The sequence below is a fragment of the Heloderma suspectum genome, chromosome 4 (assembly GCF_057233095.1).
Source record: "Heloderma suspectum isolate Gila_16-S chromosome 4, 16-S_ref, whole genome shotgun sequence".
NCBI lineage: Eukaryota > Metazoa > Chordata > Lepidosauria > Squamata > Helodermatidae > Heloderma > Heloderma suspectum.
In genome coordinates, this window is record NC_139461.1 from 167,504,606 (window position 1) to 167,521,903 (window position 17,298).

General features: G+C 41.8%; 1 protein-coding gene across 5 annotated transcripts in view; it reads left to right on the forward strand.

The window, feature by feature from the left end:
- Nucleotides 1–17,298, forward strand: part of RABGAP1L (RAB GTPase activating protein 1 like) — a 280,035-nt gene that overhangs the window by 244,010 nt on the left and 18,727 nt on the right. For 4 of the 5 annotated variants that reach the window (XM_084851202.1, XM_084851206.1, XM_084851205.1 and 1 more), the window contains one exon: nucleotides 10,850–10,942. In XM_084851202.1, the coding sequence (XP_084707328.1) occupies nucleotides 10,850–10,942 (93 nt within the window). Of the gene's footprint in view, nucleotides 1–10,849; nucleotides 11,157–17,298 lie in introns of those variants that run through there. The other variant, XM_084851207.1, reaches the window with a different exon arrangement.

The window sequence follows — 17,298 nt, forward strand, 5'->3', positions numbered from 1 at the left end:
AAAATATGTAATGTCACTCCATGTTCTGACTCTAATCCCCTCCTTCCCACTTGTCCTCTCTCCCAATAGATGTTTCTCCAGTCTATCCAAACTCATATTCATACTCCTTCCCCTCGGGTCAGAACCCTTTCCAGGCTTGGGGTTGGGGACAGAGATTTAGCAGTGGTGATGAGGCCAAAATGATGGTGGCAAAACAGCAGGTTGAATCTATTCTGACTTAGGCAAGTTAAAATAGGCAAATGAGCAATGACTATATTTCTTTCCCTTCCCTCTGGGAGGTACTGGCAAACCAAGACTGCAATCAGGATTTATTATATGGAAGGTAACACTGTCCTGGTGCACAGAAGTTTACAATTAGTCTGTTTTATGCTGAAATTGTGATTTGTACCTGAAGCCTCAACTGTTGCAGCCTGTTGGTTTCACAGTTGATTTACAGAGGGTATTTATTTACACCTTTTGGATAATATTTGGAAGACCTTCTTAGCAAAACCTTGTTAGGAAGGCCTTGTTAAGAGAGAGGATTACAATTTTATAATTACAATAATCATAGTAATAATAGTATGTAATTTATTTGGAAAACATAGGAACTTGGCAATCATAGAAAAAATAATAGCTTTACTAGACATAGAGCCACATTATGTTAAGCACATGGTTTACCCTTTGAGTGCAAGATTTTCCTTTCACAAATAGCCAGCCCACTCATGTTTGGAACCCTGGCATGGGGGGAAGGGGGCTTTAATGTTTTACCTCCCACTTAGGGATGTCAGAGAAATCCAAAATGGATTCAAAAGATTCTGATTTCTATTAATTTGACCTGCAGATTCTGCAGTGGACTGGCATCTTCCAAGTTGCACAGACTTGTGGACCATTTTTTCCCTTTCTGGAATTGTACACAAATTTAGTTATACTAAAGTTATTGGAAAATATGCTAATATACACACCTTTTTTTTAAAAAAAGCAACGTTTTATACATCTCTGATTTCTCTTCAGCCTCCACTGTGTAGCAAGTAAGGACAATACGCAAAACGTTGCAGCAAAAGTTACATAAATTGTGGCGAACGTTCTTGTCTAGTTTTGCAAAGGGGAAAAAAATCCAGTTCCATCAATGAGTGGACGATGGAATGAAAGGTGCCTGACAATCCACAAAACACGCATGGAACGGATTAAACAAAATCCGAACACCCCGTACCCCTGCTGCAGTTCCATGTGCTATTTGCATTGGAGGGGGGGGGGAATTCCCATTGGAGTGAATGGGAACTCTCCCCCGCCCCCCCGCAAATAGCATGCATGGGTTCCCCAATCTGGATTGGGACTGCAGCAGGGGGAGAAGGGTTAAAGTCCCCCTACACACGAACACACACACGCACACGCACACACACCCCATGGCCAGGGCCCTGATCTGGATCAGCCCCCCATCCCACATTGAGTATTTGTGAAAGAAAATTCTTGCACTCCACAGCAAACTGTAAGCTTATCATTATGTATAGTTTGACCCCAAGAGAAGCAAGAATACAATCAGATATTTGGGGTTTTATTATCTTTTGGTGAGAACATGGGCATCTGTGCAGGACTCCATCAGAAATAGATGCAGTAATAATAGCATTTATATAGTGCTGGATGGTTCAAGCGCTTCACATATGCTATCTCAACCATCTTTATAACCATCCTATAAAACAGGCTGGGGGGGGGGGTGCTGAGGCTGAGGGGGGGGGGTTGTCTACAGCTACCTACCAAGTTTGTGGCTGAGGTGAGAACTGAACTGGGGATTCCCTGGCTCACACTGTTTATCCTAAGCTTTGAGCCTAAGCTAGATGGAAACCGTTTGGGGATTATTGTAATGTAATATGAGGTACTCTTATATTTTCCTTCTATTAAAAATTTGATAAAGGTGTGAAATAAGCAGGGTGGCCTGATTTTTTTTTTTTTTGTCAGAATGCTAAAACCCAGCTGGTGAATACTTCATTGATTTGCTTTAATATCTAATGAAAGTACTAGAAAAATAGTGTGTCTTTCCATTCTAAGTTTGCAGGATGTTTTTCTTTGATTGTTAGTTTTAAAACTGACTAATTTCCTCACGTTATCAGCCATGGTTTGAAATTTTAAAACCTAGCCTACCCTAATTCTCAGAGCCAAACTACCCATGAAGTTAAATGCTTCTTTGTATCTAATGTACAGAGTTTTTAAAATGCAGATTTCATCAGCTGTGGCAAGTGGGGGGCTAATGATTAAAAGGACCTGTCACCAAGCTGGAAGTTCAGGAACCAGGCAGACTGAGTGTATACTAGCAAGGCTGCTTTCCATAAAGAAGTCAAGAAAATCCACAGAAGACTCACTGAGTTCAAGGAATATAAGACATTTATAGCATTAGAAGCAATCAGTTCAAAAGGGTCATCCTGGAATGGTGATTTCCAGGTGAACCAAAAAAATAAGACTATTGCTTTTTCCTACTTAATAAAGGGGGAGATCTAGGTTAAGAAGTATTTCTTGTAAAGGACACCAGAAGTCTCAGTGTTCTCTACAGGGAGTTGATAGGTAATACTGCGTAGCAGCTTTGCTTGAATAAGAAAATGTAGGATGATTAAGAATGAACAGTCTCAGAAGGTCCCACACCAGAGTATAGAGCAGAAGTCCCCAACCCTTTTGTGTCCATGGGAACACTTGGAATTTTGAGAGGGTGTCATGGGTGCTCTCACAAAATGGCTGCCAAGGGAGCTTGCCCATTCATAAACTGGCTACCATGGTGTGCCTGGCTAGTCACAAAACACTCATTTCCCAGAATGCAAACTGGTGAAAAGTAACTTGCACAAGAGGCTACGTACAAGGCTGAGGTGGGGTCTGAGCTCCAAAACACAAAACTACTCTTTTGAACCCCAAAAAGAAATTATGCTGGAGGGCCCCACTTCCCTTTGCAGCAGGCCAGCCTCCCAATTTAAAAACAGCCCTATTTTAAAAAAAAATAAATCAGGAGGACAGGGAGCCTGGGGGGCACCCAGAGAGGGCACCACATTGGAGGCCTTAGGCACAGCAGGTGGAGACATACCATTGTCCATCTCAGTAGAGGGTTTCAGTGGGAAACATCATGTCCATTTTGTCCTAGCTTGCTACATCTTTCCAGCCATCCTTTTCAGACAAAATGGAAACTTTGACATAGGGTGATTGTGAGGGCAACACCAAATGGTGGTGGAGTCATGCATCTGGCAACACCCTGCTATAGCACATTCAGAGTGATGGCAGTGGTCATGGGCAGTCGGCTAGCCAGCATCCAGCGGATCAGCCTGGGAGGGAGAGGCAGTGTCCATGAAGCTTTATGCTAGGGAAATCCGCAGCAAGAACCCCATTTGGCCTGGCTACCTGAATTTTCTAAAAAAAAAAAGGAAACCTAACACATACGTACCCTTTCCCACAAGCTAGTGCAACATCGGGCAGCATTGGCCAGATCTCAATGTCCAGGTCCCGTTTGCAGCTTAACAGCTCTGCCTTAGATGAACCCATCAGGATTGAGCTTCAGTTTATTGGCCCTCATCTAGTTCATTATCAGTCCTAGCACTAGTTCATCACATTGCTTTCTTCACCTGAATTGGATGAAAAGGAGAAAATAAAGTGAGGTATCACCAGCACATTGATATTTTGTATGGGAGACAAGATAGAACCTTGCAGGATTCTGTGGCATAAAAGCCAGGGAGCCAAGCTATATGCTCCCAGTACCACCTTTTGAAATCAGCCAAGCAGTACACCAGTCCCCAGTTCAGCCAGCCTATTCAGAAGGATAGTATGGCACTGAAAATTGCTGAGTGATCCAGGAGAATAAATAGGATTACATTCTCCCTGTCTTCCTTCCAGCATTGGTCATCCGTCAGGGTGACCAAGACCGATTTTATACCAAAACCAGGCCTGAAACCCATTTGAAATTAATCTATTTTAAATATTAGGATTTGCATTACCAGTGTAGAAAAGAAATAAAAGAAACAAAAGATTTATAGAACTACAGGAAATATTGGTGTGTTGCCTTTTATTTTTGTAAAGTCTGCATTCATCCCCCAGAAAGGCAAAAATGGAAGCCTTGAGGAGAAGTGGAGAATAGTGGGTCTGAGTGACAGCTGTTAAGAGTTTACATTTGCTTGCTACTCCCCCTTCATCAATGAGCTCATTTTTTTGGTAGTTTATTCTTGCAACAATCATGTGAGGTAGGTGAGGATGTGATAGTGCTTTGTACCATTGAGCTTCATGGCTGAGTGGAGTTTTCAACCTAAGTCCTGTTTCCTGCTGACTTGTGCAGGATCTGCTAATACCTTACCTGCATAATTGTATCCTTAGCATAATTCCTTGTTTTAATCTGCTTTTAGTGTTGCTAAACTGCTTTCTGCTGTGTTTTAATTACTGTATTTTGTAATTCAGTTATTGATGTTGTTGTGGTTTTATTGTTTTATTTTGTCAGTGGTCTTTGAAATTTCATTGTAAACTGAAGGGTAAGATACAAGTCAAATAAACGAAAATGTCACACTATGTATCTTTGATAAAGGCATTTTCATAAGCAATATTATTATCTCTTATATTTATGCACCACTTTTAAGCCAAAGGGGGCTCCAAAAGATACTTACAATATATGAAATCTGTCACAGAGATGCTACCAGTGTCAGTGCGATTTTATATTTTATTATACATTTTTTATTTAAATAATAAATCAAGCATTGAGAAACAATATACAGTATATATGCAACAAAAGCTTTCTTTCATCTAATTCTGCAAAATACAATATACAAACTAAACCTCTACTAAATTCTTATAAAGCATAATACTCCATGTTACCTTACACCTTTTCATTCTAGTACATTATGGACTCAATTTTTGAAAATCAGTATTGTCTACCTGCCTTCCCTCACAAATTTTAACTATACAGGTCAAATTGACCATACATTCCTATCCCAAATTTTTATACAGAAGCCATTTTCCTCTGACTTCTTCTCATGCCTCTCGTGTGATATTGGATGCAGGAACTATGCAGACAGCGTCAGTGATGTGGCTCCTTCTCAGGTAAACGTTGTCTTCTGCTCTGATAATGTTTAGATGTAAGAACCACTTTGTTGGGATCAATGAAGTAGCTCCTGCGTCTAAACACTGCTAGAGCAGGGTGGGAAGAAGCCATGAGAAAGCAGCTTCCACACTACTTTAATGTATGAATTGGCATTAATATGGCACTGGATTTGCCCTTTCCCTCCTCTGGGGACCCCGTACTTTTGATTAAGCAACACTGTTAGACTAGGTTCTTTGGATTTTCTTCTATGTCAGGTGCAGTATACTAGTTCTGCAGATCACATTTCTCGTAGCTTAACAGAGGGATGAATAGGTTTATTGTCCCTCATTGAACATTTAACTTTGGCTTTTTCCTCTCCTTTGAATAGAGTCCTTACTTGTGTCGTTTTGAGACTAAAAGTGCCATGGCAAAGTACCTCTGCAGACGCATTAGCAATATTACCATTTCAGTGAGGACAATAGAGATATCCAAAAAGCATCTTCATATCTTACTTTTACATTCATACAGTAAACATACTTCAGTAACTGTGAAGGTTTATTATCTCCTTTCACCCTAATTTAATTGATACGTTCTATATGAAATGGGTTATTAACTGAAACTGATAAATTAATAACTTATAAAATGAGGCAATCAGCTGTTTGTGATCCTAATTTGTTATAGTAGCCTCAATTATGAGCAATTATGTAGAATCTGGACTAAGTTTTGTATAACTGAAACATAATTTGAAATCTTGCATTTCTATGTTTCTTTAGCTTTGCCTATTATTAAAGATTTACTGTAGAAAAAAATTAACAAAAGGAACGGAAGCATTCATTTGCCTGCTTCACAGAAACTGAAGAAAGAAACCTGCAGAAACTTCCCTGCCTCTGTAGTACAGCTAAACTAGGAACTGGGGTGACTGCACATGCACTCATAATATATGTACAATCCCCAACCCATGTCTCCATAATAGTACTGTCATGTCCTTTAATTGTACTTTTCATTATTATCTAGTGTGTGTTTTAAAAATGAGAATCCTAAAAAAGTGTTTTACCAGCCATTCGTGTCTTATTTTACTTATTGCCCTTCCCTCAACAGCCATCTTTGGTGTTTCTAACACTGCCCGCGCAGTATTCGCCTTAATGGCAGCAGTTTCCCCACCAGCTTATGCTTCTCTCCCTGTATTTCCTGATGTCATCTTGTTTCTGTTAATAGAAGGGCAGTGGCAAAGCATCAGAGAATACAAGACAGGCACTTGCAAAGAGGTATCCTAGCAACGTACCATGCTAGGAAATCTGCTGTGTCCCCAAGCGCAAAGAGTGAGGAGGGAACAGAAAGCTCTTTGGTATGCTTTGCTTCTCTTCTTCAAGATCTGTATTTTAAGGGTGTGGCCAGAGTTTTAAAAGCCAAGGCTACAAAGGAAAGAGAAAATATTTTGGGTTGGGGGCACACGTCTGTTTTTCCACACAGCAGATTAATGGAGGGAATAATCTTATGGCAACTAGACATGGTCTTATTTTTCGTTTTCTGGGAACCAAGGTCGGAGCCAGGGTTCCAAACATGGTTCCCAGAAACCATGGTTGCCAGAAACATGCTCCCCTCCCTAGCCCCCTCGTAGCTAACGCAGTTCTCTCTGTGCCAGATACGTCTCCGCGCTTGGAAATATAGCACAGAAATGGCAAAAAGGGGGCATTCCTGGGGTCAGGGAGGGGAGGAGACCGCAGAAGCCACTTTATACAGCTTCCTCCTTCCCTCCCCCTCCACAAAGCTACAGCTAGATAACCAAAATTGGCTGTCTAGCCAAAAATGCAGGGCTGCCAGAGCGTGAAGGCGAGGATCACCTCTGGGCTACAGCTGCCCTGCATTGCATCAGCATTGCATCGGCAGCCTCCAAATTCAGGAGTTGCCGACTATCTCGATAGGATTGCACCCTAAATAAAAACTACTTTAATTTGGAGTATTTTGCCCAGGAATCTGATTGGAACACACACAAAAACACACATCTGAATTATGCTGAAATAAGGTTAGTCTTGGGTAGCTTGGAAAAGGAGGTGTTTGCTTTCTGTTTTACGTGTTGCTTTCTGTATTACATACCTTTTATAAAAACTGAAAATTATTGCAAATCCTGGATTTCTTCCATCTCTCTTGGAAGGAATTGTCAAAGTCATTGGAAGCACCAAGCACAAGATTAAGATGGCATTTCCTGCCCCTCTCCCCAGGAGCAATTATTAATACTGGTTTTGGACTTCACAGACGTTGCCCTAATATGCATTGACACAGAGTGGCTGTTGTGTGCCATGAGGCTTGAACCCTACAGTAGGTACTGGCTTCCTGCTCCCTGCACCAATAAACCAGTTCTGTCTTTAACCACTTACAGTCACAAAAACAGAATAGGTTGAAGGAAAGTTATGTGTATCCAAAAATATAACAACATTTTAATATAAATACTAATATCTCACGCAAAATTAAAACAATTGAGAAGTATTCAAAAATGCCAATCAGTACATCACGTACATAGGCTTTACATAGTCACAATGCTAATTTCCAAATCCAAGGCTGTACAGATACACAATACCAATATCCCAAGTGCATTTCGACCAATCTGGCCCTGTTCAGGGGGAGAAAATATAACCAATGATTTCATCCCTTACTAAAGTGAAATTGATTTCCTACGTGGAACCTGAAAAAACAAATACACAAGTTTAGAGATACCTGAGATAATACGCAGTACCCAAATAATCAAATAAATATAAATTAATAAAAATGAATTTACCAGTAATTGTTATATATACAAAATCTGAGATCCACACCACACGACTGGTAACTGGAAAAAAGAAAAGGGGGAAAGAACATTCCTTCCTACATTCTGAAACACATAAAAAATTAAACAACCTTGTGCTAATTTTCAGTAATCATGATCAACGTGTTCTCTTGGCAAAACTCTTATTAGCCTTTGTTCTGCTTCATTTTGTACACCAAGGCCATGTTTGCCTGTTATCCCGGTGATTTCTTGACGTCCTACTTTAGCATTCCAATCCCCTATGGTGAAAAGGACATCTTTTTTTGGTGTTAGTTCTAGAAGGTGTTGTAGGTCTTCATAGAACCGATGAACCTCGGCTTCTTCGGCCTCAGTGGTTGGGGCATAGACTTGAATTACTGTGATGTTGAATGGTTTGCCTTGGATTCGTACTGAGATCATTCTGTTGTTTTTGAGATTGTACCCCAGTACTGCTTTTCCCACCCTTTTATTGACTGTGAGTGCTACTCCATTTCTTCTAAGGGATTCTTGCCCACAGTAGTAGATATGATGGTCACCTGAATTAAATTCGGCCATGCTTGTCCGTTTTAGTTCACTGATTCCCAAGATGTCGATGTTCAATCTCGCCATCTTATGTTTGACCACCTCCAGCTTACCTTGATTCATTGATCTTACATTCCAGGTTCTTAAACAATATTGTTCTTTACAGCATCGGACTTTCTTTTCACCACCAGACACATCTAATAATATTCTCCTATCCATGTTTTTAACTTTATAGAATGTTTGTTTCAAAACCCTAGAAGGATAGTCCCTTCACTTAAGCTGTTCTATGACAATTTTAGCATGTCTAGAGAAATCCCTATTATTACTGCAATTTCTGTACAGTCTTATCATCTGGGAGTAAATTCTCACTGATCCACATACAAGGTTGCTAGTTCTGGGGAAGATCTACACCCCATAGCTACACCTGATATTTGCCAATAGAATTTACCTTCAAACTGAAAAAAAAATTCTCAGAGATAATTCATCTAGAGAACAATTGACACCCATGGAGGGGAACAATCCAACTGTTCTGTCATTCAGTGTACATTCAGTAACTTCCATTGCTTGTGTTTGGGGGTTGTTAGTACACAAAGAAACTACATCAGTGGTGACGAACCAAACTGATTGCCCTCTAAATCAGTATCATTTACTGCAACTGCAGTAAACTGCATTGTAAACTGCATTGTAAAAACTGCAAAAATGCATTGTATCTCTCAAATACGTACTTATTAATGGTACAAACGGCTTCAAGAAATGGTTCACAAATGTGGAAAGAAGTTCCAGTATAAAACCACACCCTGAGATGAGGTGGTGTGGTACAGTGAACATATTTTTATGGATCTTGGGCAAGAGATGAAATTGGGGGATCCTCTCCTCTGTTTCTAACAAAGATTCATAAGTAGGTTTTTATATCTTCCCTTCTATTAACCCATCATCCAATATATTCACAGTATCCTTCTTGATCCTATTTGTAGGATTTTCCTTGCATTTCTCATAATGCCTATCATTTTCTAATTGTCTATATGTCTCTTTTACATAATCCTTCTTGTCTATAATTACCAATGTGTCCCCTTTATCTGCCAGCTTGAAAATGATGTTTCAACAGTTTTGCAAATTTCTTAATGCCAAATTCTCTTCCCTGCTCAAAGTGTATCATGGACAATTGTACAAATTGCAGAGATTGGGGGTTTTCTATTTTCTGTACTTCCCTGAACACCAAATCCTCAAATACCTGTATCCTAGGATTTTTCAAAACTGGATTGAAAGTTGACTTGGGTTTAAAGGGCAATATTGGCTGTTCTGTCCTTGTCTCTTCATGGAAACAAATCTGCAAGTCATCTTTCTAAAAAGTTGTTGAAGTTCTACCATTAAACACCACTGGGGCTGTTGGTCAGGAGACAGAGAAACAGCCAAGAGGCTTACTTAATAGCTGATAATCCTCCTGGCCTGAGATGTTGAATGATACTGGAGGGCGCTACTGGCAAGTGCAAAGGCTCTTGGACCTGCTGACCTCCTCAGTCTGGGCAGCTCCTCCCCGGGGAAGCCATCCAATTTTCAACCAGCCTGTCTGCCTGTAGTCTGACCACCTGCAGGATATCTGTCAACCCTGAGCGCCTGGCAGTGGCACCAGTAAGTCCTGCGCAGGAAGCTATAGATGTCCCATCACTTTGCTCATGCATAGTTTGTCATTACACACTTGCTCTGTGTGTGCAATAGAACTGAAGTCTTCCCTCACTAAAAGTTGTCCTGTTGCTCATGATACAGGTTCAAAATGTGTACGCTGTGGGGTTATCCTAACGGCCACTGGATCTCTGACCCACTTTCATTGCCTATTCTTTAATTGGGGCTGGTAAATCCTATGTTGAGGCTCCAGGCCCTGAAGAGGATGCTTGTCTGGGAGACTCACTGCCCTCACCCACACACATGGGAGTGCCACTCAGCTGGCGAGCAGTAAGTGGTAGGAGGCAATGCTGGAACATCCCCATCATGGTTGATGGGACCCATATGGGTCCCATATTCCTGGCTGTCAGAATAACTTTATTTATTGCTATCCCGTTACCTCTGTGCTAAAGGGTAGATCAACCCTGCTAAGCCCTGCTGAGGCATGAAAACAATACTTCTTCACTCTCAAGAGTCCCTGTTGCAGAGTTCAAATCACAGAAGGGCCAGAGGAGGCCCAGACCCTCCTCCACCTTTTGTGACGGCCCACTTAGCTCTCGTTTTTAGAAGATCACTTGAGTGCGGGGGATGAGATTTGTTTTATACTGGGGGCAAGCAGGGAGTGAGGCTTGTAGATTTAATTAAGGCCCCCTACTATTTCCCCCATAATTTGAACATGACTGCCTTTGTGGCAGGGACTCAACAGACACTGCCTGAAATTCCATGACAGGCTTTAGGAGGTTCTTGTTATTAGCTTGCTGAAGTTCAGTAGAGAATGTCCAGAACTTCTGTTACCCTCTGTGTGTGTTAGTGGAGCATTCTGTTTTCCACAGAATGTTTCTTGTAATATTACTAGCATTGTTTTTATCTCCCTTTAGGTACCCACAAAGAAGCTGAAGAAATATGAGAGAGAGTATCAAATGATGCGGGAGAATCAGCTGCAGCAGGAAGACCCCCTAGACAGATACAAGGTAATGGGAAGCGAAATATCTGAACACCTCCTATTGGTCCAGTTACACAAAAACAAGCAGAGAGCAGGGCTGTCTACAATATTAGCACTATGCATGCTGTAGCCAATTTAAAACTGCCCATTTTAGACACTTTACAGTTAAATACAATTCATATTTTATTTAAAAGCATAAAAAAGGCACCTTCTTCAAGCAGCCACATATAATATTGTTGTTCTGTCAGTTTATATATTTATAGGTAATTCTTCTGCTGTTGAACTTTTCTGGGAAACTGCATGAGATGCTGAGAGAGAGGGAGAGATTCTCTACCACTGACACACAGAGAAGGAAATGCTTTATGCTTTAGACAAAACTGTGTGTAGTTCACTACCACAGGCACATTTTGGAAGGTGAATGCTTCCAAGACTTTTCCCTCTATGTGGTACAAATCTTCCTGATGAACTATTAATATTTGTAGCAGTGTTGATTGCAGAGAATGAGAAACACAGAATTGATGAAATAATACCTTCTATTGGACCAAGTTGTTCCTCAATTATATTGGTTCCAAGCAAGGATAAAATGAAATTCCTCTGTCATGTGAAACTTGTTGTCTCATCTATTTTTATTATTTCTTTGCTCTGAACTCCCATTCCTAAAGACGTTGTGGTGTAGCATAGTGGTATGTGAGCTGAGAAATCCCTGGTTCAAACGTCATCTCAGCCACAAATTCACTAGGTAAACTTAGGCAAGCCACTATTCCCTCAGACTCAGTTTGCCATTTGTAATATGGTAATAATCATACTGGCCTACCTTACAGGGCTGTTGTAAGGATTATTGAGATAATGTATGTGAAGCGCTTCAGATTCTTGAAATGCGCTACATTAATGCTAAGTATTAAGTCTGAAGGCTTGCATTGTGTAAAACTACTAACTGGTCTAATAAAAGTTACTTTCCCCCTACTTGAATGTTTGTTAATATGGTGTCCTAATACCTATTTGGAGCCCCTAGTTGATGTTAAAAATTCAACAAAAATAAATCTGCATTATTCATTACTTACTGGAAGAGATAAACCAAACCCCAAAAGGTATGTGAAATAGAATAATGTTTTGTTCCTTTATTGCATTGAAATGAAACATAGCTTGGACTCTAGACCAGAATAATTTTTCCATAGTGTTTTGGTTAGTATAGTCACGTCAGTATGACATGAATAGACAACTGTCTATTCATTTAATTAAAGTATTGCTCAAGGATGCTGGTTCATTAAATTTCTATTGGAGTGCAGATTTGTAAGATTATAGCCTGTTTCTGAAATGGGCTTTGCTCAGACGTTTGGGTACTTCCAGACAAGGCTTTGTTGTGCGATCACCCTAACACATTCACAGAAGTCTAGAGAGGTCCAAATGACATCATCTTCCATTTGTAACCTTCCTGCATTTTTTCCAGCACTTCTTCCATCTTTTTTTCTTGTAAAAAATCCGTTAATGGAAAGGTGGAATAGCTGCACAATGTATCTGGACTTGGTAGTGCTAGGTGCCCTCCATCTGGAAACGTCCTTTGTCCAAGACAAGATTGAGTATTAAGTAATAGAAATAGGAAAAATTCTACTTACTGTATATTTCCATTCTTGGTGTTCTAAGGTGGGGCAGTCTTCAGTGCTGGGAAGCGTCTCCACTTGGTTAGCAGGCGGGAGCTGTCCAACTTCAGAAACACCAGTAGAAGAGGCTTCCCTTCATTCCCAGGCCAAAGCCATTCCCAGACATGGTTCATGTTCTTATTTTCTCCACAGAGTATTTTTGGATTTGGTTTTGGGGCAAGGGGTTCTTTCCAGTCTGTGGCTTTGGATAATTGTGGTAGGCTGTGCAACATTTAAGAAAAAAGGAAAGGATTTTTACAAGGTTGGAGGTGGGTGGAGGAAAGAGTAGGAGTAGCGCATCTGGTGGAGATTGTAAATAGGTAGATGTGCATACAGTCAGATTCAAACAAATCTTCTGACAATAGCAGAGGAGGATCAGTAGCCAGGATGGAAAGGGACTGCAAAATATCTATGCAGTCATGCAGTATGTTAAAGGGCATTGTGTCAAGATTAGAAACTGTCTTATGAAGTGCTAAATTTGCCACTAAGATGTGGAGGTTCAGATGTGGTGTTAGGTGTGGGCTGCATAGTAGTTGCAATTTTCCAGTTCACAAAAAAAGAACTTGAGGGAAGCAATCCTGTAACCCCTAGACAGAGTCTGGGACGGGGGCGGGCACAGGATAGTTCAGATTGCTGGATCCGGATCTGAGGTCAGAGACAGCACCCTGGCCTCGGAGCCAGGGATCCAAGCTCCCCTCCTCACTCGCACCTGGCGTGTAGAGACCTGCACCTGCAACCTCAGAGAGGAGGGAAGGGAGGCATGCCAGTGGGCAGGGACTGGTGGGGACTGGGGAGGCCGGCTTACATCATATCCACAGGCCTCCCCAGCCACTTTCCCTCCCACTCCACAGAGCCCAGGTTAGACGGGCGAAAAAGCCTGTCTAGCAAAAATAGAGAGCAGGAGGAAGGAGTGCGGAGGAGAAGATTACATCCACCACTCCTCCCGCTCTGCATTGGATAGCCGTAAGCCTCCGAATTCAGAGGATTGCGGCCTTAATTGGTTGCTCTTATGTTACACTGCTCATGTGTATTACTGCTCGTGTCAGCAGTCTATCAGATTGACTCTGACATAGCTATTTTTATAGAACTCATAATAACAAGAGCAAAACATAATGCTAATAATGTTAAAAATAACTTATTTATCTATGGAGGAGGATGCTTATATAGCTCCCATTACATTGTAAAATCTCTCCCTTACAGCAATCCCAGAAACAGCTTTACTGTGGCGCAAGATGAAATGGCTGCCACAAGGCTAGCTACAGATCATGCACAAATGCACATTTTAGAGCCCCAGTACATATTTTTGGGAAGCGTTTTGGACAGGCAATTGAGGGCAGAGAAGGAGATGCTTAACCCATTCCCATCTACTGTTTTTCAATTCCATATTGTTGTCCTCACAGAGGTCAAAATGTATGGTTGCCCTCACAAACAGGTTTGAAACCCCATGAATGATGCAGCGGGGAGCGGGGGGAGAGAGAATTTGGAATGGGGAAGCAAGCAGGGAAAAGGTGAAGAACCCTTTCCCTGCCACTTCTCTTATTCATTCCACGTCCTTCCAAAGCTGCCTTTCTCAAACAAACAAACTGAGTTGGAAATCTAGTGCTCACATTTGCATGTAATGTGTCATTGCTCTTCAGGTGGTGGATTTGGGTGCCATTTTTCAGAAGGTGGCACATTCTCAAAATGTACTCTTGATTGATTGGCATTCATTATAGTTGAAGCCCCCTCAGCTCAAATCATGCCTGGATTGCCAGTTGCAAGCATCATCTGCAAATGTTGGGTGGTGGGTGAGAGATTTCTAAATTGGCTCACCAGTTTTACACTTGTGTTCTCAGATTACTGCTTGGGAATTTTAGTGCAGGGCGAGGTGGGAAAGGTAATGCGTTGCATAGGCAACCATGCTAAGCTCCTTTTCCTCCCATGTGCATCATGATACCTTGCCCAATGATTGACTGCTGGCCCAAACTTCCAAAGCTCCAAGCTGTGACATTCCAGAATTCTGGCTTTGCTAGTGCTGGATCTGATCAGCCAATACCCCTGGCACAGGAAGTACACAACGAGGATCAGCAGTAAGCAAAACCAAGGCTACACAGCTTCCTCTTCCCCAGTCCCATACACAAACAAAGCAAATTGGCCATTAAACACACGAGAGAATCTTCTCCCCCACCTCCAAAGCAGCAAGAGGCGCTTTAAAATCTGGATGTATTGAACAGATCGTGTCCAGTTCCTTAGCCAGTCTCCAGGATCTGACCAGCTTGCCTGCCTGCTTGCCCCACACAAATTAGCAAAATATCAGCGAAGTTCAACGATGGTGCAAAAAAGAATCTTCCCAGAAATCTCCTGGTAGCTGGCTCAAGCAGGAGCACCTGTTCCCCAAGAAAAACGCATGGGAAAGGGTGAGCAAGCAGCTCCAACACACAAGGTAATCCAACAGATACACAAGAGTATGGTTTATTTTTGTAAATGTCTATATGGGTCTGTCTTTGAGAAGTGATAAGAAACTTCAGATGGTAAAAAAGTCAGCTGCCATAGTGCTGTTCGGCTCACTTTTTGGAGCGTGTAGTTTTGTTCAATCTGCACTAGCTACCATTTCATTTCCAGGCACATATCAAAGTGCTGATGATTATCTATAAAGCCCTATACTGCTTGGGACAAGGATATTTGAAGGATTGTCTCCTCCTACATGGGCTTGCCTGTAGTTCAGTTATAGAGGATGTGCTTTGCATGGAAAAGGTCCCAGGTGCAATCCAGGTAGGGCTGGGAAAGACTCCTGTCAGAAACCTTGGAGATCCAGTCATTGTAGGCCATACTGAGCTAGATGGATTAATAGTCCAACCTGGTATAAGGCAGTTTCCTATGTTCCTAAGCCATCTGCTTTCCTCCTTACTCTACATCCCACTACCACTGGAGGTCTGGCTGGCTGGGAATGCCAGACTTGGCTTCCTTTTTAGTGGTGCGCAGATTATAGAAATCTCTCCCCCAGGAGTTGCGTTGATTTAAGTGTTTTCCTCTGCCGCTGCGAGTCATATTTTACTTGTCTCTGGTTTAGTTACTTGTGAGGCTGCCTTGGGGGCCTTGTGTAGAGCCAAAAGATGGGATAAAAGTGATTAGATAAATAAAATTTACTGAATGCTTGCCCTGTCCTTGAGAGTGTACATGAGATGTTATAGTATTGTGGCACAGAGGCATTCATGGGAAATCACGATGGCTGCAGCTGGAGGTCCTCGCTTTGCTTTGAAGTGATCCCAACTTCCAGTAAGGAAATTTTTTTGTTTGTGGGAGAAATAGGGTACCTTGGCAGGAAAGGTGTCTGCGAGTGCAGTGGTGCCCATGGGCGCCACGTTCCCTACCCCCAATTTGAGGGATGCAGAATGTGCAGGCACAAGATAAGCCCATAATCTTGATTTAAATTGTGAGCAGAAGACCATCTTCATCTTCAGACCAAGAGAGCCTTATAGCAGGCAAGCTAAGTTAATTTACATTGCCAGACAAATATTATTGAGCATAGACACCACTAATTAGCATAAGTTTGAGCAAGAAGCATACACATCCCATGTGAACTAAATCATCTCTAAATCACAGTTCAAAAATTGGTAAACATCTTTCCAAATTCTTCTGATTAATCTTATCAATAGGAACTTCTGAGTTCAGAGATTTTTCCCAAAGTATCTCAATTTCTTAACTAGTTGTTTCACCATTGATTAAAAGGAAACTTTTGCAACACAACTAGAATAATTTATCTCTGGAAAACTTTGAACAGACAATAAGATCTTACATATTTGATCCTGTCTCCAGCTTCCAGTATCCTGTAAGGCAGGGGTGGGCAACTTGTGGCCCTCCAGATGTTTTAGCCTACAACTCCCATCAGCCCTAGCCAGCATAGCTTATGGAGAGGGATGATGGGAGTTGTAGTCCAAAACATTTGGAGGGCCACAAGTTGCCCACCCCTGCTGTAAAGCTTTTAGGAAACAAAACTAGAAGCGTCTGGTATGAGATCAGGAGATCACAGGCCTTAAGTATCAAATACAGTATGATTACAAAAATTATATAAATTATATTTTATAGGAAAATTATATATTCCTGCATTGAGCAGGGGGTTGGACTCAATGGCCTTGTAGGCCCCTTCCAACCCTACTATTCTATGATTCTATCTATATAAATCCAGTTCTATATTCCACACCAATACGGGCAACAGAATGGGAGACAGACTGATCTGGTCCATTGGGAAAAATCAACGGGGAAGTTCTCGGAAGCTGTGAAAACATCCAGGCACAAAAATTCAAATGGGGCTTCTACAGGAGAAGTCCGCATAGGGCTGTTTCCATGTTAATTTGAGAGAGGTGGTGTAATTTGGATTTCCCACCTCAGGCACTAAAATGTCTTGGGACTTGAGACACTCCAAACATATGTCATTGGGAGTCCATCCCTGTGATTCCATGAGACTTACTTCTGGCTAATTGTGTTTAGGATTAGGAATGTAGAAATTTGTCTCATACCAAGTCCAACCACTGGTCCAACTGGCCCAGTATTGCCTACACTGACTGTCAGCTGCTCTCTGGGATTTGAGGCAGGGATCTTTCACAGCCTTATCTGGAGATCCTGGGGACTGAACTTGGGACTTCCTGCAAGCAAAGCAGGTGTTCTACCACTGAGCCACACTCCCTCCCCCCAGGGCTGGCCCAAGACATTTTGCTACTTGAGGCAGAGCAGCAGATGTCATTCCCCCACCCTGCTAGGGATGGACGAA